This window comes from Corvus cornix, chromosome 14 (assembly GCF_000738735.6).
Source record: "Corvus cornix cornix isolate S_Up_H32 chromosome 14, ASM73873v5, whole genome shotgun sequence".
Lineage (NCBI taxonomy): Eukaryota > Metazoa > Chordata > Aves > Passeriformes > Corvidae > Corvus > Corvus cornix.
In genome coordinates this window covers 327,035-354,877 of record NC_046344.1, presented here as the reverse complement: position 1 = coordinate 354,877, position 27,843 = coordinate 327,035, and the positions used below count along the sequence as shown (strand labels likewise).

General features: G+C 39.9%; 1 protein-coding gene across 4 annotated transcripts in view; it reads left to right on the top strand.

Moving 5' to 3' along the window:
• Window positions 1–27,483, top strand: part of MYH11 (myosin heavy chain 11) — a 55,598-nt gene extending 28,115 nt beyond the window's left edge. For 2 of the 4 annotated variants that reach the window (XM_010392515.2, XM_010392514.2), the window contains 36 exons: window positions 1,048–1,140; window positions 2,093–2,156; window positions 3,364–3,462; window positions 4,418–4,561; window positions 5,944–6,039; window positions 6,424–6,542; window positions 6,708–6,860; window positions 7,026–7,199; window positions 7,364–7,537; window positions 7,951–8,065; window positions 8,672–8,865; window positions 9,017–9,138; window positions 9,230–9,299; window positions 9,444–9,604; window positions 10,433–10,541; window positions 11,431–11,562; window positions 11,842–12,048; window positions 12,444–12,581; window positions 13,238–13,361; window positions 13,804–13,975; window positions 14,555–14,767; window positions 14,897–15,041; window positions 15,135–15,341; window positions 16,013–16,117; window positions 16,220–16,372; window positions 16,802–17,050; window positions 17,292–17,504; window positions 18,202–18,414; window positions 19,044–19,205; window positions 19,956–20,084; window positions 20,617–20,705; window positions 20,910–21,033; window positions 21,208–21,416; window positions 21,983–22,091; window positions 22,676–22,848; window positions 26,805–27,483. In XM_010392515.2, coding sequence (XP_010390817.1) covers window positions 1,048–1,140; window positions 2,093–2,156; window positions 3,364–3,462; window positions 4,418–4,561; window positions 5,944–6,039; window positions 6,424–6,542; window positions 6,708–6,860; window positions 7,026–7,199; window positions 7,364–7,537; window positions 7,951–8,065; window positions 8,672–8,865; window positions 9,017–9,138; window positions 9,230–9,299; window positions 9,444–9,604; window positions 10,433–10,541; window positions 11,431–11,562; window positions 11,842–12,048; window positions 12,444–12,581; window positions 13,238–13,361; window positions 13,804–13,975; window positions 14,555–14,767; window positions 14,897–15,041; window positions 15,135–15,341; window positions 16,013–16,117; window positions 16,220–16,372; window positions 16,802–17,050; window positions 17,292–17,504; window positions 18,202–18,414; window positions 19,044–19,205; window positions 19,956–20,084; window positions 20,617–20,705; window positions 20,910–21,033; window positions 21,208–21,416; window positions 21,983–22,091; window positions 22,676–22,848; window positions 26,805–26,943 — 5,292 coding nt within the window. In that variant the 3' untranslated portion in view covers window positions 26,944–27,483. Of the gene's footprint in view, window positions 1–1,047; window positions 1,141–2,092; window positions 2,157–3,363; window positions 3,463–4,417; window positions 4,562–5,943; window positions 6,040–6,423; window positions 6,543–6,707; window positions 6,861–7,025; window positions 7,200–7,363; window positions 7,538–7,950; window positions 8,066–8,671; window positions 8,866–9,016; window positions 9,139–9,229; window positions 9,300–9,443; window positions 9,605–10,432; window positions 10,542–11,430; window positions 11,563–11,841; window positions 12,049–12,443; window positions 12,582–13,237; window positions 13,362–13,803; window positions 13,976–14,554; window positions 14,768–14,896; window positions 15,042–15,134; window positions 15,342–16,012; window positions 16,118–16,219; window positions 16,373–16,801; window positions 17,051–17,291; window positions 17,505–18,201; window positions 18,415–19,043; window positions 19,206–19,955; window positions 20,085–20,616; window positions 20,706–20,909; window positions 21,034–21,207; window positions 21,417–21,982; window positions 22,092–22,675; window positions 22,849–23,938; window positions 23,971–26,804 lie in introns of all 4 variants that reach the window. The other 2 variants (XM_010392516.2, XM_019281525.1) reach the window with 2 other exon arrangements.
• The last annotated feature ends 360 nt before the right edge of the window (window positions 27,484–27,843 follow it).

The following is a 27,843-nucleotide window of genomic DNA, read 5'->3' as shown; positions in this document are numbered from 1 at the left end:
AGCTCTCATCATTGCCATAGGAGTTACAGGACATTCAGGAGTGACATTTAGAAAAAGGTTACCAGATTTGCACATTAATTGGGAGCACTTTCATTTTCCAAATTATTTCCTAGATTCAAACAAAATATTGCCTTAATTTCCAATTAAAATGATTTAAATTATATCATATTATCTATCAAGGACATTTTCCTTTTCAAGGTGAGTTATTTGAAATAATGCATGTTACCATGGAGTAGTATTCAAAGAATAGTGTGGCAAAGTAAATGTGAATGTAAATGATCTCATAGGACAAAGTTGAATGAAGAGTTCTGAAAAGCTGTATACATATTCAAAGTATTTTTTCAACTTCATTGATTTGCTTAGAAATAGGATTAGGTAAATATATAGAATTAAATGCATGCCTGTTTCATTGCATGATTTCTTTCCTTAGCAATTACCAATCACAATTAACAATATAATACGAAGTTTGTGTGTTTGCATGAGAATTCATTATCCTAGTTTGAAATAAATCAATGCAATTCCATATTTAACCTAAGTAGCCTTGCATGGATCATTATTAATAGACTTGATGAAATCTGCTTTGTAGCTTTGTGCTGCATTACATTAAAATTATTCTCGGCAAGTTATTCTAATTACGTTGTCATTTGCTAGCAAAGGGTCTCAATAAACTAACTTGGAAAAGACATGCTAGAGGTTCCTTTAAGAATATCCCTTTTAAAAATTATACTAAACTGGAAGAAAAAATTGTCATTGAATGACCCTCTTTTTTAAGGAAGGCCAGTCATGATGTTAAACAGATTAATAGAATTTGATCTGTCACAGGCAACAGGGCTGGAAAAGGGTCATGTATACAGGGCAGCAGTCAATTGCACAAATAGATAAACACAAAGATTAATCAAGAATGAAAACAAATCCACATGAAATGCAGTATTCAGCAAAAAAAATAGAGACTTAACTTAGATTTCACCTTTCTCTCCTGTGTACAAGTGTTGGTTTCAGGTAAGTAATTACGAAGTTCAGTGTTAACTGCTTCTGAATGAATTTTAGGGTGAGCTGGAAAAACAGCTTCTACAGGCAAACCCTATTCTTGAAGCTTTTGGAAATGCCAAAACTGTGAAGAATGACAACTCCTCCAGATTCGTAAGTAGGAGAAATCCAGGTCGGTCTGGGGTGGAGGGGGAGGTAAAACACCTTTTAAAAGCCAGTGTACAGACAGTGGTCCCCATCAGTGCTTCTCTCTAAAGAGAGCCTTAAAACGGATCCCTTAAAAACAGTTTAGAATTCTCCTCTTAAATAGGAATTTGGCTTGACAGAAGATTAAAGATCAGGCTCAAACTTGACAGTAACATTGTCTCTCACAATTTAGCAGTCTATGTGTGACCTTTTAGAGTCACCTTCTGCTCCAGCAGATACCCACCTTCAGAATATTTGCAAACCAAATCTGTACTTCCATTTTCTTTGCACCATTGTTGAGTAATATATATATATCTCATGAGGTGTGTCTGTTATGTCCTGGTTAAGATAATAAATAGAAAATGAAGAAAAAATGGAGAGAAAATGGAAAAGAAAGAAAAAACCAGTCACACAGATCTGAGTTAGAATGTTGTGAGCTGAGAGCTGTCATTATCTGATGACACTTCTTCCTGCAAGTGCTGGCAGATGCCTGTTTTCCCTGCAGACCCTCCTCTCCCACCTCTGCTCTCTCCTTGCAAATTTTAGGGATCCATGTGGGCCAACCTTAGCAGAGTGAGTTACACAAATCCAAGGCTGTTCCCTCACTGACTTTGTGGAAATCAAAGTAGAACAAAGATGTTGTCCTACCCCTGATTCCAAAGCCTAGTCCAGCAGGGAGAACTCCTTTCCCTCTAAGTGCCTGAACAAAGTGGGGGGAAATCTGTACAGAGGGAATATCAGAGAAGTTCACTTCCTTTCAGGCTGTTCCACAGGTTGTCCCAGCAGGAGGGAGTCAAGCATATTATTCTTGGGAGGATGATGCACACATCTTGTGAAACAGGCTAAATACTGGCTAAAGTCAGAAAACCTGGCATAAGCTGAAAGAATAGCCCAATTTAGATCTTCTTTTCATTCACAGGGCAAATTCATCCGCATCAACTTCGATGTGACAGGCTACATTGTCGGAGCAAACATAGAGACTTGTATCCTTTTCAGTGAGCTGCACTAGGCTGAGAGGAAGTAAGATAAACAAGCTCATTGCATGTCTAAGAAAGGCAAATACTGATGAGGCTGCTATAAACAAAGAGGGAGGGAAGTGGCTCTGTTTGTGCTGATACCAGCTTCTCAGTTTGTCTTGCTCTCAGGTTTATGTTTTCAGGGCTGTTTTCTCAGCTATGGGAAAGGGAGCTATTCCCCAAATACAGCTTCAGAAACTGGACAAACTGTAACTTAGGCAATGGCAAGGGACATTTTCATGACCAGAGAACTTGTCTTGCCTGGATGCTAAATACTGACTGCTGTGTCAAATTACACACCCGGAGCAGGGAGCTGTATATCAATAACCGTGATGTACTTTTTCAGGGAAAATGTACAGAGAAATTCAGCTCAGTCTGACCTTGTCTATCAAGTATGTTGCCTGTTCCCTTGGCTGTTTATGAGGTAGTATGTTTTAATGAACATATTAATATGCAGGTAGTTTCCTCCATGTTGCACTGCTCATTTTTGCATACAGAAGGAGCTTCTTGCTCCAATAAATGAGAAAGAACGATGCAGCTATAAATAAAGAAGGACCTTATCCCTTGAATATAGCATCAAGCAACAGTTTATAATTGTGCTCTTATTTTGACAGCTGATCTTTAGAAAAAGTCATGTTTTAACATTTTTGGTCTTAACTGAAGTTTTATCTACAGCACTTTAGCTTTTAAAGAGTGAATCACTGACTGGTATTGAAATACACTATTGCAAACTTCATTTTTATTAGCTTATAGTCACAAAAATGGTTCATAAATAAAACTTGATTTTATTGCTTTTATACCTACAATACTCACCTCAAGAACTCTTTTTCTAGCAGCCCCACCTTATGATTAAAGAATTATATTGGTACTTCATTTTCAAAGTGCTGTGAGTTATATTGTGATATAGATAATATTAGTTTTATACCTCTGATTTTAGAAGCATTTAGGTCTATTGTGCTCACTGCCATGATTACCAGTATTTACTCTGCAATAAGAGGTACGAAATTGATCTGCTTTTTGTGGTAAGCATTATACCATTACCAGAGCTTCTGCCACAGAATTAGACATATATTAGTGTTTTACAAGCTCATGGCAAATACTTTGACAATGCTATTGCTGGTTCTGAGGCTGATAGCACAATTAAGGAAATTTTTTTAACACACTTGACAAACAGATTTGCTTGAAAAATCCCGTGCAATTCGTCAGGCTAAAGATGAAAGAACATTTCACATCTTTTACTATTTGATTGCTGGAGCTTCTGAACAAATGAGAAGTAAGTTCCTTACTAATGGTTCTCTCATCTCATTGAATAGTCTGAGCAATGGCTTGCCTAAGTATTTATCTTAATTTATGTAATTATATGTCATTCAATCCTTTCTATAAATAAACAGGCATAGAAATAGCTATGAATTTTAGCTATAGAAAGTAATTTTCTCAAGTGAATTATACGAAAGCATCAATTCATGTCCACCTATTTGAGGCAGTTTACAGGATATTTAAATTTACAGGAGATGTAGACTCATTCAGATCCCATCTTGAATAATTTCAAGAAGAAAATTGGGAAGAGTTATTAATTGCTTTACACAAAAGAAACTGGGGGTTCCAACAAGCATATCGGCTTGTTGTTTTAAAATAAATTAAGAGAATGTATTTGCCACAGAACATATTACACTCTGAAAGCCACAGTTTCAGATGTATTGGAACATCACGGTTCAAATATGACATATTTCCCTCAATCACTGCCAAAGAATGTATAAAGCGATGGATAACTGGCTTTTATGTTCCTTACCTAAGAATCTGTTGGTGGCCATAGAATAGGGTTGAATAGCCTGTTAAGTTTGGCCCAATTTGGTTGTTGCCTGGTTTCATTCTTATTATTACCTGAATCCCCACAGGCAGAGGCATAATTCTGAGTAGGTTACATATGGCACTAAATAAAAGAATCTGGGGAAGAATGGCTCAGATTTGAGTCCATAGGACACAAAATTACCCCAAGGTGCAGAGACGCTCCCCAGTCACTAATGAAAACTGGAAACTTAACACCATCAAGCTTGCTAAAATAGTTCTTTTGAAAATATTTGTGCACCACAAAACCCTAAACTCCTCATACAAGCAGAATCTTCCTTTGGTGATGATGTTGTGGGTTTTTCTGTTGTTCCTTAGGAGAATTCATGAACCAAGAGCATTAAGTAGATGCACTTAAATAAAGCTTTTCTTCTTCTTTTTAGATGATTTGTTGCTGGAAGGCTTCAACAATTACACCTTTCTATCTAGTGGCTACGTGCCTATTCCTTCTCAACAAGATGATGAAATGTTCCAGGAGACCTTGGAAGCCATGAAAATTATGGGCTTTACTGATGAGGAACAGACATGTGAGAATTGTTATCAACACTGTATTCAAGATATTCAAGTATATACAGATATTCAAGATATACATCTGCAAGTGACACTACATAGAGATGCAAATGCAGAGGTTAATTCTGTCCAGAATAATCACTTTGCAAAGCTAATTTGTTTATGAAAGAGAATATTTCTCATTGGAACTCCCTACGTATCCAAAAAGAGATTACTGAGTCCAAGCCAGCTCTATCAACAGTAATGGCCATTTAAAGCTATTTTTCAGAACTTTCCAACAACTAGCATGAAAAAGTTGCAAAATAATCTGATTTATTTTTTAAAGAAATGGAACAGGCTCAAATAACTCATATGTACTCACTGATTCAGAGAAAAGAGGAATAAAAGCAAAGAGCATGAAACAACTAAACTGTCTAGAAAATGTAGGCCTGCCAGAGACATCCACCTGCATAGCTTTTAGTTCAGTGCCGCTGGGAGTGTGCAGGGCCCTCGGATGCAAATTGCCACGTCCCAAGTGACACCTGGTGGCAAAAGCAGCATCCTCCCATTGCCTGAGCCTTGGAGCAGCGGCAGCAGCTGCATCAGTGACCGAGGGATGTTGAGCAAAACCCCAGCCTTGGTCAATCTAGATGATGTTACTGGTGCACACTGGTCTGCTCTCCTGACAGTAGTGGTGTGGACGGCAGCATTCTCCACTGCAGCAGCAGGAGTCGTTATGTTACTGTCTGAACCCCTTTGATTTCATGCTCTAAAACAGAAGCCCATTAGGACAGTATCCTTCTCCTGTGTAAATTTATCAGATAAACAAATAGAACTCCCCAGATTCATACAACCTCATCTGTAACATCAGTAGATTTTACTACCCAAGATTAGGTGGAATCACATTTATATATATTTTAATAATCAAACATTGTCAATTACTTTTCTGTACTTTGACACTAATCCTTCAAAGATATGTACAGATTTGATTTTAGTTGCAGAACAAAATATCCATATATCCCTGAATAACTGGACATTCAGAAGTGCCACACATTTTTGAAGCTGCTGGTAATTCAGATATATTTTTTATTTTAAACACAGAAATACTCTTGAGTGACTGAGCAGGGAAGATGCTACAGGCACTGAGTGGGAGACAAGTTCCTGAGATGTGGGGATCTGCCTGGGGGGCCAGCCTAACTTAGCTTGAGGTGCTGGTGTTCCCAGACTGGCGCATTTACTCCACTGCACATGGAGATTGTTGCTCAAACAGCATTCAAACTCCTGCAGTTTATGGCACAGTCCTTTAACTCCTTCCGGAGAGGTACAAACTATCACAGGCAACAGAATGTTATTGCAGAGAACAGAGCTTTCAAAACATGGCCATTCTGGTCCTCATTTATATTACCTGTTTCTCTTACAGCTATACTGAGGGTCGTTTCATCTGTCCTACAACTGGGTAATATTGTCTTCAAGAAGGAGAGAAACACTGATCAAGCTTCTATGCCAGATGATACTGGTAAGATTTTCCACTTCAAAATTTTATTTAACATTAAGAAATTAATAAAATAGCAACTGAATAAGCACTCTTTATCAGTATTTTTTATTTAATTGCTATTTCCTATTTAGCTCTCAGGCTTTAAAATATAACCCATCCTTAAAATCAGCTCAGTTATCATTACCTTTTCTAGTAATCTTGAATCCATAAATTGATGAATGGTGAATTTGTTGCTTGGATCACAAATGTTACTTTTATGGCAAGTGTCATCTCTTGTTTGTACAATAGAGGAGCTTCTAAAGAATATAAATAACTCCACATACTTGCTGAGCTACTCATATTCACACTTACTGACCTGCTAAGAGGCAATTCAGTCTGAAATAAAATCTCACTTTTTTATTCTAGCTGCACAAAAAGTGTGCCACCTGATGGGGATTAATGTGACAGATTTCACAAGATCTATTCTGACCCCAAGAATCAAGGTTGGGCGAGATGTTGTCCAGAAAGCTCAGACCAAAGAGCAGGTACCACATGCACTCTGCTCAGCTCTCCTGAAGCTATTCTCCCTTTTTCTATTTCTCTTTACATCTTGTATAAAGGGAAATGTCCATTTTATATCTCATTTCTTCAGAAATTAACAGTTAAGTGGGTTTCTTCTTTCACTTACAATCTCCTCTTACCTTTTCCAGGCGGACTTTGCCATAGAAGCTTTGGCCAAGGCAAAATTTGAGCGTCTTTTCCGTTGGATCCTGGCTCGTGTGAACAAAGCTCTCGATAAAACAAAAAGACAAGGAGCTTCTTTCTTGGGGATCCTTGACATTGCTGGATTTGAGATTTTTGAGGTATATACTGCGGACACAAGCTGATTAAACTGATATAGATCTTTATATTGTAATTACTTTAAAATGCAAAAAGAAATACAAAATAGCAAATACTATCTTATCATTTAAGTTCACTCTTAAAGGTCTCTTTCTAACATTATGAACTCACTTTTTTCCTCTTCACAGATCAATTCCTTTGAGCAGCTCTGCATCAACTACACTAATGAGAAACTTCAGCAGCTTTTCAACCACACAATGTTTATATTGGAGCAAGAGGAATACCAGCGAGAGGGCATTGAATGGAATTTCATTGACTTTGGCCTTGACCTGCAACCTTGCATTGAGCTGATCGAAAGACCAGTAAGATTATCTCTCTGTAGGTGGGATACTACATAGTTATGTGTCAGTACAACAAGAGATCCTTTATTTCCTGGAAGGATTTGTAACCTCAGGGGTAAAGAATGTGGTGCTCTGTCTCTGCCTCTGCTTGTGATGTTTCTGATCTGATACTGCTCCTGTTGCAGACCAATCCTCCTGGTGTCCTGGCTTTGCTGGATGAAGAGTGCTGGTTCCCCAAGGCTACTGACACATCCTTTGTGGAGAAACTAATTCAAGAACAAGGCAACCATCCCAAATTCCAGAAGCCCAAGCAACTCAAGGATAAAACAGAGTTCTGTATAATACACTATGCAGGAAAGGTACTGGACAGATTGAGCTCTTTTGACGTAGGGATACCCAAAGGATCAAAGAGAAACATTGTGGTACCTGCATTGATGAGACATGGCTTTAATTACAAAATGGGCTTATTAAGTGCTTTAATTACACAACACATGAAATAAGATTTGCAAATCATAGTTGTGCTAAGCTCAGAAGAAAACAAAAATAACCAGCACCAAGGTTATTGAAAATCCAAGTAATTTGGATTCTTTTCTAGCAAGCAGACTTTTTAAAGACATTCGTACATGTGAGAATAAATACTCAACTCTCAACCCTAGAAAGCTTTGCAAATTATTTGTCTGATTTTGTGTTGATACAGTGTCCTGTGTTCTTGGACACTCCAGATTTCTTATCAAGAACAAATTTTTGATGTAGCATTCACTGTTCCCTGCAGGTTACCTACAACGCAACTGCCTGGCTGACAAAGAACATGGATCCACTAAACGACAATGTGACTGCTCTGCTGAACCAGTCTTCAGACAAATTTGTAGCAGACCTTTGGAAGGATGGTATGAATCACAACTCTAAATTGGTGATGGGGTTTAAAGGGAGAAACTCCTACCAGAACTTTTTGACAGCCATCCCTTGCTGGCAGCACACAAGTGTGAACATGATAAGCATAGAAGAGACTGAACTAAGAAATAAGAATAATGTGTTCTAAAGACATGTTTATGAAAAATTTCTTTAGAGAGTTTTAAGCACTATCAAAAAATTTCCTTAATATTATTCAGCAACTGAATAAAAATTATTCATCACACTGTTAAAATGTTGCTGAATATGTAATATTGTAGACCTCATTTAAAACAGGTTATTGTTAGGTTTTATGAATCCTCTCATGTAAGTTCTGTACAGTTCTATTTAATTCATGGACAAAATATATCCTGGGTATTCAGTTGCTCCATTCTGTCACTACTTAAAAAAATCCACATTTTCATTTTTGACAGAAGTAGACTATTTACCCAAAAGGGCTTCTAGTACATTTGTCAGAAGGCTTCTATTGCATAAAAAATATACTGGTCCTCTTTGGCAAGCTGCAGTGTAACAATGCCAGTGATGAGTGTAATGTGAGGCAAGGACAGTTTATAAACTGTTCCATTCTTTCTTCTCTGTTTCAGTGGACCGTATAGTTGGGCTGGACCAAATGGCGAAGATGAGTGAAAGTTCACTCCCCAGTTCTTCAAAAACCAAGAAAGGCATGTTCCGTACTGTTGGACAACTCTATAAGGAGCAGCTGACCAAACTGATGACCACCTTAAGGAATACCAATCCCAACTTTGTCCGCTGCATCATTCCAAATCATGAAAAAAGGGTAAATTTCAGATGCTTGGTTTTCAGACTCCTGGCACATTATTGCTGTTGAGCTGCATGCTGCACATGGCAGAGCTGAACAACGTCTTCAAACATAGATATATGGACATTTTTGTAAATTTGTGCTAAAATACCTTCTGTTCCCCTTTCAGTCTGGAAAACTTGATGCCCATTTAGTGCTTGAGCAGTTGCGCTGCAATGGTGTCCTGGAAGGGATCCGTATCTGCCGGCAGGGATTCCCCAACAGGATCGTCTTCCAGGAGTTCCGCCAGCGGTACGAGTCCCTCAGCCCCGGTGACACCTGTCTGTCTGTACAAAACCGTCCAGTGCATTTCAACCTCCCTAACATAAGCATCTTTTGGCAGATATGAGATTCTCGCTGCAAATGCCATTCCTAAAGGATTCATGGATGGGAAGCAGGCTTGCATACTCATGGTGAGGAAAGCATTTTTGATTCTATTGATAATCAGGTCTATACTTCTTATATAAAAAATGTTGAGACTGAACAGAAATGAGAAGTGATTTTTAGTACCCTAAACTTCAGCACTGGAGTTAACAAATATCCCTGTTTTCCTCCAGATCAAAGCACTAGAGCTCGATCCCAACTTGTACAGAATTGGACAGAGTAAAATCTTCTTCAGAACTGGTGTTCTGGCTCACCTGGAAGAAGAGAGAGACCTGAAGATCACAGACGTTATTATCGCCTTCCAAGCTATGTCCCGAGGCTACCTAGCAAGAAAGTAAGAATATGTGCTAACAAACAGAATGTCTTCTGCAGCAGAGTATCTGCAGGGGCCTTTAGTTTTCCATATAACAAAGTGAAGATACTGAGACATTTCATTATTATTTATACTGCATTAGAACTCGTGTCCAATGAAGGTTTCACTTCCAGCCCAGAAGAGGCTGATTAGTGTAATTACAGGGAAGCAGTTACATTGTGAGGCTGCTCACACCCCTCTGTACAATAAGCTGAGACAATGACCCATCATTTAAACATTTATATATTTGTACCAGCAGGAGGAGGAGCATCCTAAGCTATGACTGGAGTCTTATGCACTACAAGTAGCAGCACCCCTGGCATCTATAAAACATAAAATAATTTCTTCCACAGCTTCAGCGTGGAGCACTGATCATCTAGCATGATCTCAGTTAATGTACACCACAAAACTATCAACAATAATGCCTTTTTTTTCTGCATACTATCAAGGCTTTCAAATTGCCAGACAAAGAAATATGTTTCAAGAATGATGATCAGTGCAAGATCTGAGTCCCTGTGTACTCTGGAAAGATGGTGCAGCCAGAACTAGATCTATACATCTGTGCCTACTCATGGAAGGCAAACAGCCAAAAAAACCAAAATAAAATACCAGACAGCTAACCAGAGTTATCATCCTTCCTCAGGAAAGCACAGGCACTGTTAAAGCAACAAAAGAATTTGTTCCAGACTTCCCAAACCATGTGGCTCATCAGCAGACTCTCATGCCAGAGTTTCTTTGCTTAATGTGTGTACCTTGCAAACACCTTCTATTTTCAGACTGAACCAATTTGCTTTACATTTTTAATCACAGAGCCTTTGCCAAGAGACAGCAACAGTTGACTGCAATGAAGGTTATCCAAAGAAATTGTGCTGCTTACCTGAAGCTGAGGAACTGGCAGTGGTGGAGACTGTTTACTAAAGTGAGTGACTGCTATCAGTAAATCTCTCCTCAGTTTTCCAAAAGAAATGAAATGCACATGATACCAAGGTACATAGTGTCAGGCATGCTCCTTGTTCCAAAGCCCAGTGCAGCTGATGGCAAGAGCCTCATTCGTTTCACAAAATTTGGCATTAGAGATACTCTGGATAGTTATATTATGTCATTAACATTAAAGTTAGTTCTAACTTGAGAAGAAGACAATCCAGTTAAGCAGAAATTCATAAAATATTTTGCATCTTTGGGGACTTTTTTAATTGCCACGAAATTAAATCATTTCACAGGGGTGGATAATGAGAACACAGAGTAGAACTGAATTTTCTGAACATCCAAAGGGATAGATCTATGGGGAACCCAGTAGCTCAAGAATTCCTAACTGGGACACTAAACATCTTTGTGCTGGGCACTCATGCAAATTAAGTCTATTTTCCTATTAAAGAGGCTTGGGTGTTTCATGAATGGTCTTCAGTTTGGATTCAGAGAACTTTTACTACTTGGATTGATAGCAATCTCCTCTGCAACGAGAAATAGGCAGTAACACACACCTGGGTGTGCATATTGCCTTTCTAAGCAGAAGATGTAGCTTTTGTACATTATCAGGGGATTAAAACAGGCCTGGAGCCATTCCAAAAGTGACACTATCAGAGGCAGAGGTGCTCACAAGGCCCCAGGAATTAACATAGAGACAGCCAAGAGCAACACTGCTGAGGCTCGGGGCTTTAAAGATGTTCACATCAAGCTTGGCTGGACAGTATTTGTCCAGTCTTGAGCAATGGCAGCACTACCACTAGTGCCAGTCAGTACTTTAAGCACCATGCTCAGCAACACAAATACTGACAGGAAACATTCTTGAAAAACCTTTCTGTTTCCAGGTGAAACCACTGCTGCAAGTCACCCGCCAAGAGGAAGAAATGCAGGCCAAGGATGAAGAACTACAAAAAACTAAGGAAAGACAACAAAAAGCAGAGAGTGAATTGAAGGAGCTTGAACAGAAACACTCACAGGTGATTTACAGCTCTGAGCCTCTGGAAAACACTAGCTGTTCTTTTACCATGTCTAGAAGCTGTTATAATAAAGGTGTCTCTCTCCTTTGCACTCACGTATTTCTTCGTAGCAATGGTCCAGAACAGGTCAGTGCAGAAAAGCTCCCAGTCACTTCAGTAAAGGCCCAACATCCACACAAAAATGTGTGGTAGAGCTGCCTGCCTGTACCCCAGGACTGTCCAGTGAAACAGCCAATTTGCACTCCAAGCCTTAACTTCCTCTCCATTTCATTTGTGCAGCTTGTTGAAGAGAAGAACCTCCTGGCAGAGCAGCTTCAGGCAGAAACTGAGCTGTATGCTGAGGCTGAGGAGATGAGAGTCCGTTTAGCTGCTAAGAAACAAGAGCTGGAAGAGATCCTGCATGAGATGGAAGCCAGAATTGAGGAGGAGGAGGAGCGCAGCCAGCAGCTGCAGGCAGAGAAGAAAAAAATGCAACAACAAATGCTGGTAAGGAAGGATAAGTGACAAATACAGACAATAACTTGGATGTCACTGACAAACAACAGAGACTGGCAAACCTCAGATCCTAGGACAGTGCTTGCTACACAACCCTCTGTAGGATATATGTCTGTGCCACTGAAGTAAGGACAACCAACTGATGCTCTTTCCTCCAGAGTTATCATTTTCCCCATCTCAATCTTAAATAATCTTTTCTCTAAAACATTATTTTAACAAATCTTTCATTCTATGTTGTCAAGTATTGCAGACTATCTAGTTCTTAATAAAAACAACAAAGTTTACAACATACAGTAATAAACATTAAGCCTTTCTTAAGAATTATATAAGTGGTATTTTATTTCCAGAATTCATGTTTTGTGGTTTTCTTTTTCCCCCCCTCAAAGGACCTTGAGGAACAGCTGGAAGAAGAAGAAGCTGCAAGGCAGAAACTGCAACTTGAAAAAGTAGCAGCAGATAGCAAGATAAAGAAAATGGAAGATGATATTCTGATAATGGAAGATCAGAATAACAAGCTAAGCAAAGTAAGTGTTCTGAGTCCACTTTCTTACTCTGAAAGTAGTGGAAGTTGAGAGAAAACCTTCTCTTCTACTAGACCAACAGGAACACTCTTGACTGTCTAATCTCATGGATGTACAGTTACACCAGGCCATCAGTCCAGCCTATATCAAATGCATTTCTCATAATTTTTCAGTGCTCATTTAAACAATTCAAAATTGTTTAAAACTACTGTGTTTGAGATCTGCTGTAGCAAAAACATCTTCAAGCAAAATATCCACAGCAGTCAAGCACAATCAGTGGAAGAAATGTCTTCTTGTCCAAGAGCAGACTAAATAATTCTCTTGGTTTTCAACTAATTTCAACCAAACTTCATTATTAAAACTGGAAATAAGCATGTCTTCCAGTACTTTTGAAAAGGGAATGCTCCTGTGAACTGGGCCCTGTACTTAGCAGCCATCAGAGAGCACAAGATTCTAAGAGCAGCAGCTTAGAGAACATGGAAGTCATAGATACCATTCCATAGCTCCTCTGTAACTGAAAAATTGAAATCTATCACTACCATCTAAAGAAAGACAGCATAAAAGGACAGTCTCTTGGACAGTTTTGGTTGGCAAAGAGTTGATTTATGATCACCAATGACAGACACTTTTGCTAACAGAAGTATTTTATTTTTCTTAAGGAAAGAAAACTCCTTGAGGAAAGAATAAGTGATCTAACAACAAATCTTGCAGAAGAAGAAGAAAAAGCCAAAAATCTTACAAAGCTCAAGAACAAACATGAATCTATGATTTCAGAACTTGAAGGTAACATGAACAATAGTTTCTTGGGGGGGGGGTTGAGAATTTCTTCTTTTTCCTTGGCACAGAACAAAAACACCTAAACAGAATCTGGGGAGAACTTCTAAAAAATCTTTGTGGTGTTTTCCAAATTTTTTATGCTGAAGCCAATTTGGTGAGAATCACCAAATCCCCATGGTGCCAAACCACAGAAACCTTTTGTTTTTTACATACAAAAAAGTAGAGAGAAAATTGAGGGGGGAAAAATGCTTATTTTGCAGAAAGATAAAGAAATGCTTCTTTAGGATGGCTAGAAATAAGGCATTGCAAGTTGCTCCAAAACACAGTGACTTGTAGCTAAATGTATGGCCACACTGGAGGTCAGAACCATTTTTTGCCTAAGTTTGTGGTCAGATTAAGGACTCCTGCCACTACCACAGTCCAGTGACCAAAATCCTTCCTTTCTCAGTGCGGCTGAAGAAGGAAGAGAAGAGCAGACAAGAACTGGACAAAGTTAAGAGGAAGCTGGAAGGGGAGGCAAATGATCTACACGAGCAGATTGCAGAGCTCCAGGCACAAATTGCTGACCTGAAGGCACAACTGGCCAAGAAGGAGGAAGAGCTGCAGGCTGCTCTGGCCAGGTACTCACTCCTGGGTCTGCACACGGTGGAAAGCCCAGGCTGGAACACATCTTGCCCCTTCCCAGACACTGAGAAGCTGCAGCCATGAATCTCATCTCTCAGTTCATCCCCTCCGTGTGCTTCTCCATTTTCCAAATGTCCTTTTGTGAAAAATAATTATGCTATTGCTTGTCCACAGACAAATAATTTATTGTATTAAATTACCTCCAGGTACCAATGAAAAATCCTCTTCCCATAAGCAAGGGCAGTGCTGTCAAGTATGATGAAATGTAACAACCTACTTCATAGGCAACAGGCAAAAATTAAGAGTCTGACCTTGATCCACTCCAGAGTATCAGTGGATTTTCTGTATAAATTTAAGAGGGAAAATACTCTACCAAAACTTGCTGAATCAACTGATCAGCATCTCCAGACATTGCATTCAGATAAAGTACAGCTGTCTGATCTTTTTTGCATCAGTTCCCCCTTTCTTTGGCACTTTCTTGCACAGAACCTATAAATCTTTAGTGTATACTTTCTCAAAGTGAAGTCATTATTACTTTTTTAATTTATAAGATGAAATGCTCTCTTTTCAAAAAGGCTTGAAGATGAAACTACTCAGAAGAACAATGCCCTAAAGAAGATCCGTGAATTGGAATCTGTAATTTCTGATCTCCAGGAAGACCTGGAGTCTGAAAGAGCTGCAAGAAACAAAGCAGAAAAACAAAAGAGAGACCTTGGTGAAGAGCTGGAGGCTCTTAAGACAGAGCTTGAGGATACTCTGGATACCACAGCCACCCAGCAGGAGCTCAGGTATGGAGATGTAGCACAAGGGGCAAAAAGAAATGTCACCAAGCTCAGTACAATACTGTCCACTGACTCTGCAGTAGGGCTGGAATGCTCTTACCCACTGCTGCTCCACTGATGTGTGTCACCTTCCAGAGCAAAGCGGGAGCAGGAGGTCACGGTGCTGAAGAGAGCTCTGGAGGAGGAGACTCGAACTCATGAAGCCCAGGTCCAGGAGATGAGGCAAAAGCACACTCAGGCTGTGGAAGAGCTCACAGAGCAGCTGGAACAATTTAAACGGGTAAACAGAAATCCATCTCACCGAAAACTATCTCCTAGAAAACATGGTTTCCTCTTATAGTTCACCTTTCTTCACTTCTTCACATACTTGTAGGCTAAAGCAAGCTTGGATAAGACCAAACAGTCACTGGAGAAAGACAATGCTGATCTGGCTAATGAAGTCAGGAGCCTGAATCAGGCCAAACAAGATGTGGAGCACAAAAAGAAGAAGCTGGAAGTGCAGTTGCAGGATTTACAGTCCAAATACACTGAGGGAGAGCGTGTTCGGACAGAACTCAATGAAAAAGTCCATAAATTACAGGTAGGAAGGAGTTTGATGTTTTGCTCTGACACTGTGGGACTGAGAAGTCCAGTTTATACTGTCCTGTTAGGGGATATCTAGAGGAATGATGGCCCTGCAGCCAAAATGCCCATTTTTTTTGTCCTTAAACTCCTACCTCAATTATCACACAATCAATCAACTACAACCATTCTATCTCCTGGAACTGAGAGCTTTTAGTCTCCCTGTACATGTTGCAGTCTGTAATGCCATCACTGATTCAGTGACCATGATGCAGAGCTGACAATTTTGTTCTGTTTGTTCATTTTTGGGTGGGGAGGAAAATTGACAGGAATGTGGCTTTTGGAAATGTATTAGACAGCAATTAAACACAGGTGCTCAGAAAAGATGACAATGAAAGGAGAATGCTCACTTATCTACAATTTTAAGCTGATGGATAAATAAGAAAATAAAATCAAAATGCATCAACTTCTGTCAAACTTGGGAAGAGGAAGGAAAATCCACCCAAAATCCCCATTCTCCTTTGCAATTCATTGTCAATAGTCATGAATATGACTAGTAATAAATACTACAGTAAACTAGACAAAAATGGCATTAGTTAAGATTTCAGACAAACCCAAGGAATCTAAAGTTTGAGGAAGATTACAAAGTTTTCCAAAATAACTGAGTTTATTCTCTGTGGTGTTTCACAGGTGGAGGTTGAAAACGTCACGAGTTTGCTCAACGAAGCAGAAAGCAAGAATATCAAATTGACCAAAGATGTGGCAGCCTTAGGATCTCAGCTACAAGATACACAGGTAAACTTGCATCCAAGAACAGCTCACCTACAATATTCATAAAATGCACTCTAACAAGACCTCAACTAATGACTGTCTTGCCAATTGATGTGGTGACTGTAGGAGCTGCTTCAGGAAGAAACACGGCAGAAGCTAAATGTGTCCACCAAACTCCGCCAGTTGGAGGATGAAAAGAACAGCTTGCAGGAGCAGTTGGACGAAGAAGTAGAAGCAAAACAAAATCTGGAGAGACATATTTCAACACTGACAATACAGGTATCAGTGCCATAGTTAAATCGTTAGTTCCATCACTGAGAGTTTCGTTAGCAATTCCAGAGGATCTGTAGAATTATCCTGGCACAGCACACGGACCTTCAGGGAATTCGTGCTGTTAGCCCAGATGGTGCCAGCGGTGCCCCACAATGGAGGCAGCAGTCTCCCTGTCCTTTAAAGTGTCATCCCTAGGACAGATACAAATGCAAGGTAGCTCCACAGACAGTCTTGCACACAAGGCCTGTATGTGCATCCTAGGTCTGTGCTCTGCCTCATCGTATGAAGGCTGGGTGACAGGTAACTCGTCACCAGCTTCACACAAGTCAAACCAGGAAAGCTCCAGGTCTTAGTTGTCTCCTGGCCAATTTTTGTCTCTCTGCCAAGTTTTGTTGTCACAGCTACAAAGATTTGTCTTCTGAACTTAAATTTCAGCTCTCTGACTCCAAGAAGAAGATACAGGAATTTACTAGCACAGTAGAATTCATGGAAGAAGGCAAAAAGAAACTTCAGAAGGAAATTGAAAGTCTCACACAACAGTTTGAGGAAAAGGCTGCTTCTTATGACAAACTGGAAAAAACCAAGAACAGACTCCAGCAGGAGCTGGATGACCTGGTGGTAGACTTAGACAACCAGCGTCAGCTGGTCTCCAACCTGGAGAAGAAACAGAAGAAGTTTGATCAGGTATGGACTTAAGATTCTCCCTTGCTGTGTTATCACCTGTCTGGAACTCACAGAGTGTCCACTGGGATAAAGGGACAAAAAAATTGACTAAAATGTAATTATACAAACACTGGTTAATTTTGTATTTATATGCCTTTATCAAAAGTAGAGATTCTACCCTGTAATTAACTACTGACAATACAGCTGCAATAGAAAAACCCTGTTACTAATGATTTCCTATATTGACACTACCTTTCTACAGATGCTAGCTGAAGAGAAGAACATCTCCTCAAAATATGCAGATGAAAGGGACAGAGCAGAAGCTGAAGCTAGAGAAAAGGAAACAAAGGCTTTGTCATTGGCTCGAGCACTTGAAGAGGCTTTGGAAGCCAAAGAAGAACTGGAGAGAACGAACAAAATGTTGAAAGCTGAAATGGAAGATCTTGTTAGTTCCAAAGACGATGTTGGCAAGAATGTAAGTTTTGGCCTTAGAACAATCTCCACAACAATAACTTAGAATAGCAGCTAAAAAAAGAGATCATTGTTTTCAGTGTGGGAAATTCTCTGCAGCACACAAATCCATTCAGCAAGATCAGATATTTCATACGGAATTCAAAGGTTATTCCATTTGTGTCCAAACTTTCAAGCGACTTGGCAAAGTAACTGTAAGCTATGTTTATTTTTAACATAACTTCAAGCATGAAGAAGATTCTAATTGATTTCTAAGACTGGAAAAACATTAAAGAGATTCTAAATAATGTAACTGGTTTATTACACTTCTTTGAAATTGTAAACTCTGCAAATCTTATTTTATTAGTTCTATTTGACTTTGCCACCTGCCTTATATTTACTTATATAACTGCCAAATTTCCATTTATGCACTGCCAATTACTTCTTTTATTACAGGGATGTGATTATATTACTTCTAATACTAAATAAATTAAATTATGATATTTGACTAGATTAGAAATGAAAGATTGGGATAAAGAGAATCTCATGTTATTTTAAGACAGTTTTGCAAGTGTACAAAATAAAGCTAATTTATCATTTTCAGTGTAAATTATTTCCACAGCTGCTGGTTCAAATGTGGCCTATACTGCAGGTGTACTGTGTATAACTAGAATTATTTTTATTTCTCGTAACAAGTCTATTAAATTCTCATTGCTTGAAAGGTCCATGAATTGGAGAAATCTAAACGGACCCTTGAACAGCAAGTAGAAGAGATGAAGACACAATTAGAAGAGCTAGAGGATGAGCTACAAGCTGCTGAAGATGCCAAACTCAGGTTGGAAGTTAACATGCAGGCCCTGAAAGGCCAGTTTGAAAGAGATTTACAAGCCAGAGATGAACAGAATGAGGAGAAGAGAAGACAACTCCTCAGACAGGTACCATTCTCTACTATTGCCTTTGTAAATATCTAACCAAGTCAGTTGAAAGGCCCCAACCTAATGCCATTATTACAAGCACCTCACTAACTATAATGAGAAAAAAGCATTACATTGCCTTGTACTTGGTGATTTAAAAAGAAAAATAGTAATAAGAAGAAAATAAAAGGGTTATTGACAGGGTTATTGTACTGTAAAAGGCAGGGGGGTTTCCCTGTTTCAGTAGGGGATGCACAGTTACCAATAAATCTACAGCCAATACAGTATAAAACATACGAATTACTATTTCTTACACAGTCAGGATCACCTTCCCTGTATTCTCAGTGCAAGTGAAAAAAGACAGCTTCTGATATATCTGTCTTCCCAAGGTACACTGAATGCATACAAAAGCATTGGAGATGAAAACAGGATAAAACTTATTCTTGTAACACACGTATTTCCACGAATACAGAACCCAAATTGCTGAGTTCTTTCAAAAACCTTTAATTTTGGGACAAAATGGAAATCTATTCTATCTGCCAGGGAAATCACAGAGATATGGGGTCTGTATACACTATTCAGACATACACAGAGTGTTTAAGAGTGCCCAAGGACTTTCCTAGACTGAACTTGTTTTTCTTAATGATCAGCTCCATGAATACGAAACGGAACTGGAAGATGAGCGGAAACAACGTGCCCTGGCAGCTGCTGCCAAAAAGAAGCTGGAGATGGATGTTAAAGACCTGGAGAGCCAGGCTGACTCTGCCAATAAAGGTCGGGAAGAAGCCATCAAACAACTTCGCAAATTACAGGTATGCAACGCCAAAAATACAGCTTTTCCCACTGCTGTGTCCTGCACAGCCACAATACAAAAGTTAGGTGACATTTGTGAACTTGATGCCCATTACAAATGATTGGTCAGAGGGAGAATTTTAACTAGACTCCCACATTCAAATATCAGTATTTTAATGCTAAGTTTGAATGACAGTGGAAAAATTCACAGGGCAAATGATTAAAATCTTAAATTTCATCATGGTAGAGATCTTCCAGAATTCTCTAGTCAACACGCATCTGCTGCTGACTTACTCACAAGGAGGAAAACAAAGATTCACATCAAGAGAAAGGACTATAAGATAAAATCTATTACAGGGCTTCAATCCAGATTCTAACACTTTACTCAAGAGCATAAAAGACTGTTCAGAAATCAGGTTTTCTCTGAATTAGCATGTTCCTGTTTATACTTTAAATCTCCCTATCAACCTGTGTGTCACATGTTAACAACTAAACAACAAAAATTTTCTTAATCAGAAAGATTAAGATTGTACATGTACTCAAATATCCAGAGGAAATATGGACAACAGGCATTACAAAAGATGCACTGTTCAAGTGGAAGCATTGCCCTCCTTGGAGCAGCATTTCAGATCTTTCCAACATGTGCTACCTGATCTCTGCAGAAAATACAACTTAAGCAGCATTATGACTATGTAAATGTGTACGTGTTCTGTTCCATCCACATTTCTTCCTACTGAAATTATAACAAATTTGTTATTCCTTTCAACAAGGCTCAGATGAAGGACTACCAACGAGAGCTGGATGATGCACGGGCTGCCAGAGAAGAAATATTCGCTACAGCCAGAGAAAATGAGAAGAAAGCAAAGAGCCTGGAAGCAGAACTCATGCAGCTTCAGGAGGTAAAGTGGGAAACCTACAGCAGAAAGGAGACTATATATGACCTTCAGTAGCAAAACAAACTGCAGTGAAGTAATCTAACAGCTCTTAGGGACTGAATTTGTAACAAGTTCCATGTGCTCCATGCACTCCACTAAAGCTGTTGGATCTCCATCTGAGCGTAGTCAGATTGAACTGAAAAAAATCACCTTGGAAGAAGGTACAGAACACCAGCCTTAAAGGGAAATGAACTGTTTGATCCACCACAAATTGTTTTCAATAGCAATAAATTCTTCAGGGCTTAGTGCTATTATTCCTACCTGTATTAAATGGCAATCTTGTGACTAAAACAAATAAAACAGAAACCAGCTGACAGGCTGGATAAAGTGTATTTCATTGTACTTCCCAAGATTTATGATATGACAAGAATTTATTCTGTTAACAAGACAAGCCATCTCATACTGGCTTTAGAAAGTTTACAGTCCTCTGAATCATGCTATAACCATTTCACCATTTACTCATTTCTTTACTATGCTGCTTTTTCCATTTTTATAGGACCTGGCTGCTGCAGAAAGAGCTCGCAAACAAGCAGACCAGGAGAAAGAAGAGATGGCAGAGGAACTTGCAAGCGCTGCCTCTGGAAGGTAGGAATACATCAAATTACACACAAGGCTCTGAACATGCTACTAATGCTGCCAAGCCATCTGGTCTCGACAACACAACATGCATACATATGACTACTTTCACTGAAATATCTAGTTCCCTTTCTGAATTTTTGGCAGTTCATAATGCATTCATAACATATGGTCAGAGCCATAACTACTCACCTTTTAAATTTAAACTTCCAGGACAAGCCTTCAGGATGAGAAACGGCGCCTGGAGGCAAGAATTGCCCAACTGGAGGAAGAGCTGGAAGAGGAGCAAAGCAACATAGAGGCAATGGGTGACCGCATGAGGAAAGCGGTACAGCAGGTAGAGCTCATTCCAGCACACAGCACTTTCTGTTCGTATTCCAGAAAAAGCTACTTGTGGTTCTGAATATCTGGAGAATTGCCATCCCAAATTGCCACCTGTCATTTCTCTGAAAGCATGCAACACTTCTGCAAGCGTGCAACACTTCTAACAGCATCCCTTCCCACCTTGCAGGCAGAGCAGCTGAACAATGAGCTGGCAACAGAGCGCTCAACTGCACAGAAGAACGAAAATGCTCGGCAGCAACTGGAGAGGCAGAACAAAGAGCTAAAGAGTAAGCTGCAGGAGATGGAGGGAGCTGTGAAGAACAAATTCAAAGCTACAATTGCTGCTCTGGAGGCCAAAATTGCTTCTCTCGAAGAGCAATTGGAACAGGAAGCCAGGTACTGGGCTCCCAGAGGGCACAGCTCTCCATTTATTGTTCCAGTTAATGAGAGAGAAAAATAAACAAAGGCAAGCAGGATTTCTGTCTTCAGGCTTTCAGAGCCACTAAGACTCAGTAAAGTCTCATTCCCACTTAACGTTTCTGAGATATATGACATTTAACTGGAGTTGCTACAGTTTCTGATTAAGACCCATTTTATTGCTGAAAAGTTCTACTGGTACCAAAGGCAAGGATCTGCTCCCCTATTTTAGAGTAACTGCCATATGACTCTGCCAGGTTAATTGCCAGAACACATTGTGCCACTTGTTGGATTATTCTTTGAGGAAATAACCTTGTGTTTCAGAACACATCTCCTGGAGCACCTCTAGCATACAGCAGAGACATATATTTGGTTTTGTTTTCATCAGAAGAACAGGGCCTTTAAGTTTTTCTTAGAATTCACCTGTTAAATTCAGTAAGACCTTTAACAAATGGGTCCTTGGTGCCAGTTTCATGAGCCACAAGCCCGAGGCAGGTGTAGAGTACAGAGCTTCCACATCACCAAACGCTGCACTGTCATTGCAGAGAGAAGCAGGCAGCAGCCAAGACACTGCGCCAGAAGGACAAGAAGCTGAAGGATGCACTGCTGCAGGTGGAGGACGAGAGGAAGCAAGCAGAGCAGTACAAAGATCAGGTACAGACTGTGTCAACAAGGGTCTCGGTCAAGGGCACAGGAGTTTTCAGGTTTTGCTCTAAGAAAGGAGAATTCCATGTTCTGCCTCAAGCAAATGCCCTTCTAGAAAGCAGACTCTATGTTTGGATTATATGCTGGGAGAGCTATACAGTCCATTACTAAAAGATGGGACAACATAATTCTTTCATGCTATACCAAGTGCCAAAGCACAAGTCCTTGTCAATCAGCCAGCTGCAACAGTCTGACTGCACTGCAATATACAGCACTGTCCACAACACCCTTGGTGCCATATGAATAGAGATCCTGAACACATTTTATATTAAAATTTTAGCTCTATCTAATGCATATCCATCTGCAGAGGTAGGACTGTGCAGCAAAAGAAACAACAAGGTTATGTCTGAATACAGTAGCTATCAGCAAAATAAAGTCCCACAAAGCAAAGTTGTTTTCAGGCTATAAGCTTCCAAACTTTGATTTGGGTCATGTTTCAGTACAACTCTCAGTAGAAGCAAAAATTAAAATGAGGAATGTAAAGCTATTAGATCTGTTTTAAATGAAAGCATTACTCTAAAATTTCCCTTTAGGCTGAGAAGGGCAACACACGGCTCAAGCAGCTGAAGAGGCAGCTGGAGGAGGCTGAGGAGGAGTCCCAGCGCATCAACGCAAACCGCAGGAAGCTGCAGAGGGAGCTGGATGAAGCTACTGAGAGCAACGAAGCCCTGGGCCGTGAGGTTGCAGCACTAAAGAGCAAGCTCAGGTAGAGTCCCCTTGTTTGGGATAGCCCTTCCCACTCACTGACAGCCTTGAAATTTAGAACTGAACTACAAAAGTGGGAAAAAATCTGTCAGGTAAAGAACAGACACTGATAATGCTGCGAAGTTACTCGCTCCTTGTGTTCGCTTGGCACTCAGAACAAAAGGCCGAAGTCAGGAGTGAAGTGCATTTCATAGACTGCAGCAGCCTCAGGATTTCAGCTGAGATGAACTGTGATAACCTGGCACAGGCCTTACTCTTCTCTAATCAAAATCCTTTTGACTTAAATTGGAACAGAATTAGGCTTTGTTGCTTTGGAAAACACCCCTTATATAATGGCTGTATCTATTTGTACAGAAGCAGTCACGAAAGGGTAGAAATGCTTGTGCTTTTCACACTTTCACACATGCACAACTCACACGTAAGGACTGTGAACAGTCTTGGACATCACAGGCAGTAAAAGGAAAAGCACATTACATTATTCTTATTCCAAAGCCTCTTTGGACTTCACCACTATGGGATTCAGTGTCATCAGTCCAAGGAAAAGACTGAAACACCCCTTTGCATTTTCTTTTTAAAACTGTGTGGAAAAAGATAAAGCTGTGATCAGTCAGCTATATCTCTGAGTTCTGCACTCCTGGGTTTGAAAACATGAGCTCACTGAAATAAAGAGGCTGACTTGAGTTATAAAGAAATTGCTCTATCTGCATCACTATACCATAACATTTCGCCTTCTGCCTAAGAACAACAGTATGTCAGACACAAAAAAAAGCACCTGTCTAGTTGTGTTCTCAAAGTAGTTTGCCAGGGTGTTTACCAGTAACATGCTTCAGTGTTACTGGATGTGGATTCCCTTCAAAGTGAAGAGTTATGGATGTGGCAGCCTTTTCCATTATCTTGGGTAGTACATGCTCCTGGCTGCTTTATGAAGCAGTGGCTGTGTCCAGCCCTTTTACATAGAACACCATAAGGCTCATTTTTGTTTTATCTAAATGTAATGTTTAATTTGTTTAATTATTTAGAAGTAATTACCTACCTCTGATCATGACCATGTGCCTAGTATAACTGCCCAGGACTCTTTATCTCTGTTTCAGAGGGACACAGGAACCTTCGCATGACTAAGCAGGTACCATGCCTTCAACTTTGCAGCTAGCTTGTATTGCACAAATTTCCATTTTCTTTGGTCCTGGTTAAAATTATGTGAGGTTTCTGCAAACTGTGAAGGCTTGGATATCTTGGCATTAATCTGTTTTATCAAAAAAGACAAATATTACAATAATCTAGCTACCATCAGCTGTTCATCAGTGATACATCTTTCTGACAAGTAGGTTACGTACTGACGTAGACTTACCAACATTGCATTCTCACAAGCTCTACCAACAGAGTACCTAATTAAATACTCTGACTTTTCTGCATGAATTATTTTTTTGCCCATCATCTTTGTGCACTGCCACGAAGAGTAAATTTTTTTCAAATAAAATACACCATTGATTAGTAAAATTGATTAAAAGGACTAATGAATATTGAGTGTCACAGCATGTCATTAGAATTTCACAGTATTTCCTGTGCCTACTGTAATGCTGACCTAAGGTAAGAGCCCATCTAGTTCACCTGAGATTTGGGAAGCCTTACTTGCATGTGATTTATCACACACCACAAAATCACAGACAAAAGAATGCCTTTCATTACATAGCACTCTGTACCTGTATTGCTTACAAAGAGTTATTACTGAGGCTTTTAGAGCTATTTTACAGACATTACATTGCTTGTTTACTGTTATTAAAACACAGAGCACGGACACAGAAATGAAAGCTGACACTGTAACCTAGCACAGCATTGTTATACTTATTAGCACATTCTCTGGAGATAGGAATAATACCTGCACTGCAAAAATTAAAGAGCTATTGCCTTGTAATATTTGTATATATTCTGTTTTACATAGGCGAGATTTTGCTGTCAATACACAAATATTTAAAGATGATGTCTTGTCCTTGCGTGTGCCTTTTAGTCAGCCTAGTATTTCCAGTCAGACTGTTACTCAAGCACTACTCCAGTAACACTTGTTCAAAGGCAGATTATATACAGAGGTGCTAAGCAAAAACTAATGCTGAAGGCTTGTCCCAGATACACACTTTATTCTAAAGATACGAATGCCAATCACCACATGAATATTACCAAATGCATAAATTTGTTTAAGAGGAACAGATATAAACAAAAAGTGTTTATCCGCAGGGCCAATACCAGTTTAAAGAACTGGTAAGTTTATGCATACTGCAACAGTTTGTTAATAAGTAAGTTAGTGGGTGATAAGGAGTTCACTTTGTAGCCAAAATTGTAGTGCACAATTTGGTGAGACTCTTGCTGTTATTCTCCCCAGTCCCATGTTCTCTTACAGCACTTCAGTGAATTACTGCAGCACAAATGACTCATGAGTAACTGAGTCCAGACAGCACAAGTCCAAGGGGGTGGAGAGCTCTTCCTTTATTAACAAGAATTAACAAATTTATTAGCCTACTTAGAACTTTCTTGCTAAATAATAGTAACAAATACCTGCTGCCATAACATAGCAGACCCTGCTGTTACACCCTGCCAAGCACACACCAGGGTAGAAATTACACAGCCCTGCATTCTATGTGCCATCAGCACCAGAACAACCATGGTTAACTATCAGTGATCTTACATGAAGCTTTATTAGCCAGCTAATTGCCTGCTTACACTGAAGTTTAAGGGCAGAATTACGGAAAACAGACTACATGTCACATTTCCATCTTGGAAATGCATATTCGTGCCTCTGAACTAAGTTAGTCCAGCCAACGCTCCTACCCTCTTCCCTCATATGGAAGATTGAACTTCAGACTTAAATAGCTGCTTCAGAAAGGGCACCGGCTTAGTCTTTTGCAAGGACAAGACAAGCCTTTAAATATTTATGCATGATTGCTGTACCCGAAAGTGCAGTCTCGGATATATTTAACATCAAATTAGTATTTTTGGCACAATATCCAGTGATCATGCATTTATTTTATTGCTTATGTCTCTGTTCTCAAGCCTTTACAAAGGTTTGCTTAATGAGGGGCAAGTGAGAGGCCATGTCACAAAACTGAAATGCTTTGTAGCACATTAGCAATGGAGGCCATGGGACAAACCCATCTGCTGTCTCACTTGCTCACACCTCCCCAAAAATTACCCTTGAGGACCAAAGTGTCCCTGCCTTGGGATGTGCCTATGAAGTATGTGGGGATGGGAGGGAGATGGGTGAGGAAAAGGGGGTAAAGTGGGAAAAGCATTTCCTATAAGACGCTTGCACTGCTAAGCATCAGTCCCTGGGTTACAGCAGTTCCAAAGCAATGACTGTTTCCTCTCTGTTGGGAAAGAGATTGGAGTTACTCAGACCTGGATGTCATACCTGTCACAGCACCTGTGGTGCTCTGACCAATGCAGCCTGTGCAAAGAGGAACTGTGGGCTCAGAGACACCTGCTGACATCCATCCACAGCACTGCCTCAGGCCCAGGGCTCACAGGCCTTCAGGAACTGGTGGGCAGAAATTCCATACAAATTGCTCTCTCTCCTTGCTCCTCCAGAGGGACAAGGAGGGACACTCCTCTGCTGTGGCTTCCACTCCTTTCAACTACCATCAGTTGCAGTTCCCATAGGGGAAACCAGTGAAATGAAGGGAAGAGTGGGGGTGATTTGGGGCTGATAAGACTATTTAGAGGAGGACAAGGACACAAGCACAAGAACAGGAAACCCATCACATTTCCAAGCAATTGGGAGTCTCAGCCTGTTCACAAATTACTATGACATACAGAAAGTGATATTAGAGGCCCACAGCTCTTGGCTTTTCTGCATTTAGAATCATCAGCCACACAGTTCCTGTTACAAAACTCTGCTTATTTGTGAGGATTCCAAATGACCTAACACCTGATTTTTTTTTTTTTCTATTTTTTCCCCTCTTACTGCAGGAGGGGAAATGAGCCAGCCTCTTTTGCCCCACCCCGTAGATCTGGAGGCAGAAGAGTAATTGAGAATGCAACAGATGGAGGTGATGATGAAATGGATGCAAGAGATGGAGATTTCAATGGAACAAAAGCCAGTGAATAAACACGCTTAAAAAATTGCACTGCAGCAAGGGGAGGGAGGGAGGACGATATTTAGCACTGTGTAAGTCTACTCTTAGTGTCAAGGTCACATACACCTACTCCTCTGACAAATAAAAGCACAACTGCCTTGTCTCCAATGTATAGATTGACACTAAAAGTACTCCAAAACTTATCTTACCGTGAAGTGTATTTGAAAAGGTGGAGACTTTACAGAGTAATTCACTTTGAGAATCTTGCAGAAAGTGAGTTCTAGTAGCTCAAATCATTTAAATGCCAGAGATTCATGAGATTGTTGCAGGAAAAAAAAAAGGCATTGATCAGTTAATCTTTTCTTAAACTTTCATTTTGTTTTGAGTATTCAATTAATATAGGGTTTTCTCCTGGTTACCACACCCCTGATGCACAATTCACAAGGTGGAAGTGCCTTTTTAATCACTTACTGAAAAATATCATTTGTTCAAATTAAGTCAACTGTTACAGTTTTATATGCACCATGGATGTGCTTACACACTAATAAAAGGCTATAAAAATGACTCCACTATTCTTGTGTACAGGTGTCACTTGAAGGGAAGGGGGGATGCAGAAGAGCTTATCTAAAACCGAAATACTTCTTACAAAAGTTGATCTGTAATCATTAGAACAAACCCCTGATTTTCTCCAAAGCAGTGCTTTTGTTGAAATAAAAAAAAGTCTATACACTGACCTGGAAGTAAAACGGAGTAAGTACACAGGACAGGTTTGATTCCCTCAGGAACACACGGTGCTGACTGAGGTGCCCTGGGATGCATCCAAGGGCTGACAGACACAGGACCTGCAGGAGACTTGCAGCACTCTGGTGCAGGAGCTGGAAAGCAGCCAGGGCCCTACGTGTCTGCCTGTGGGCAATGAACCCACCCTTCGA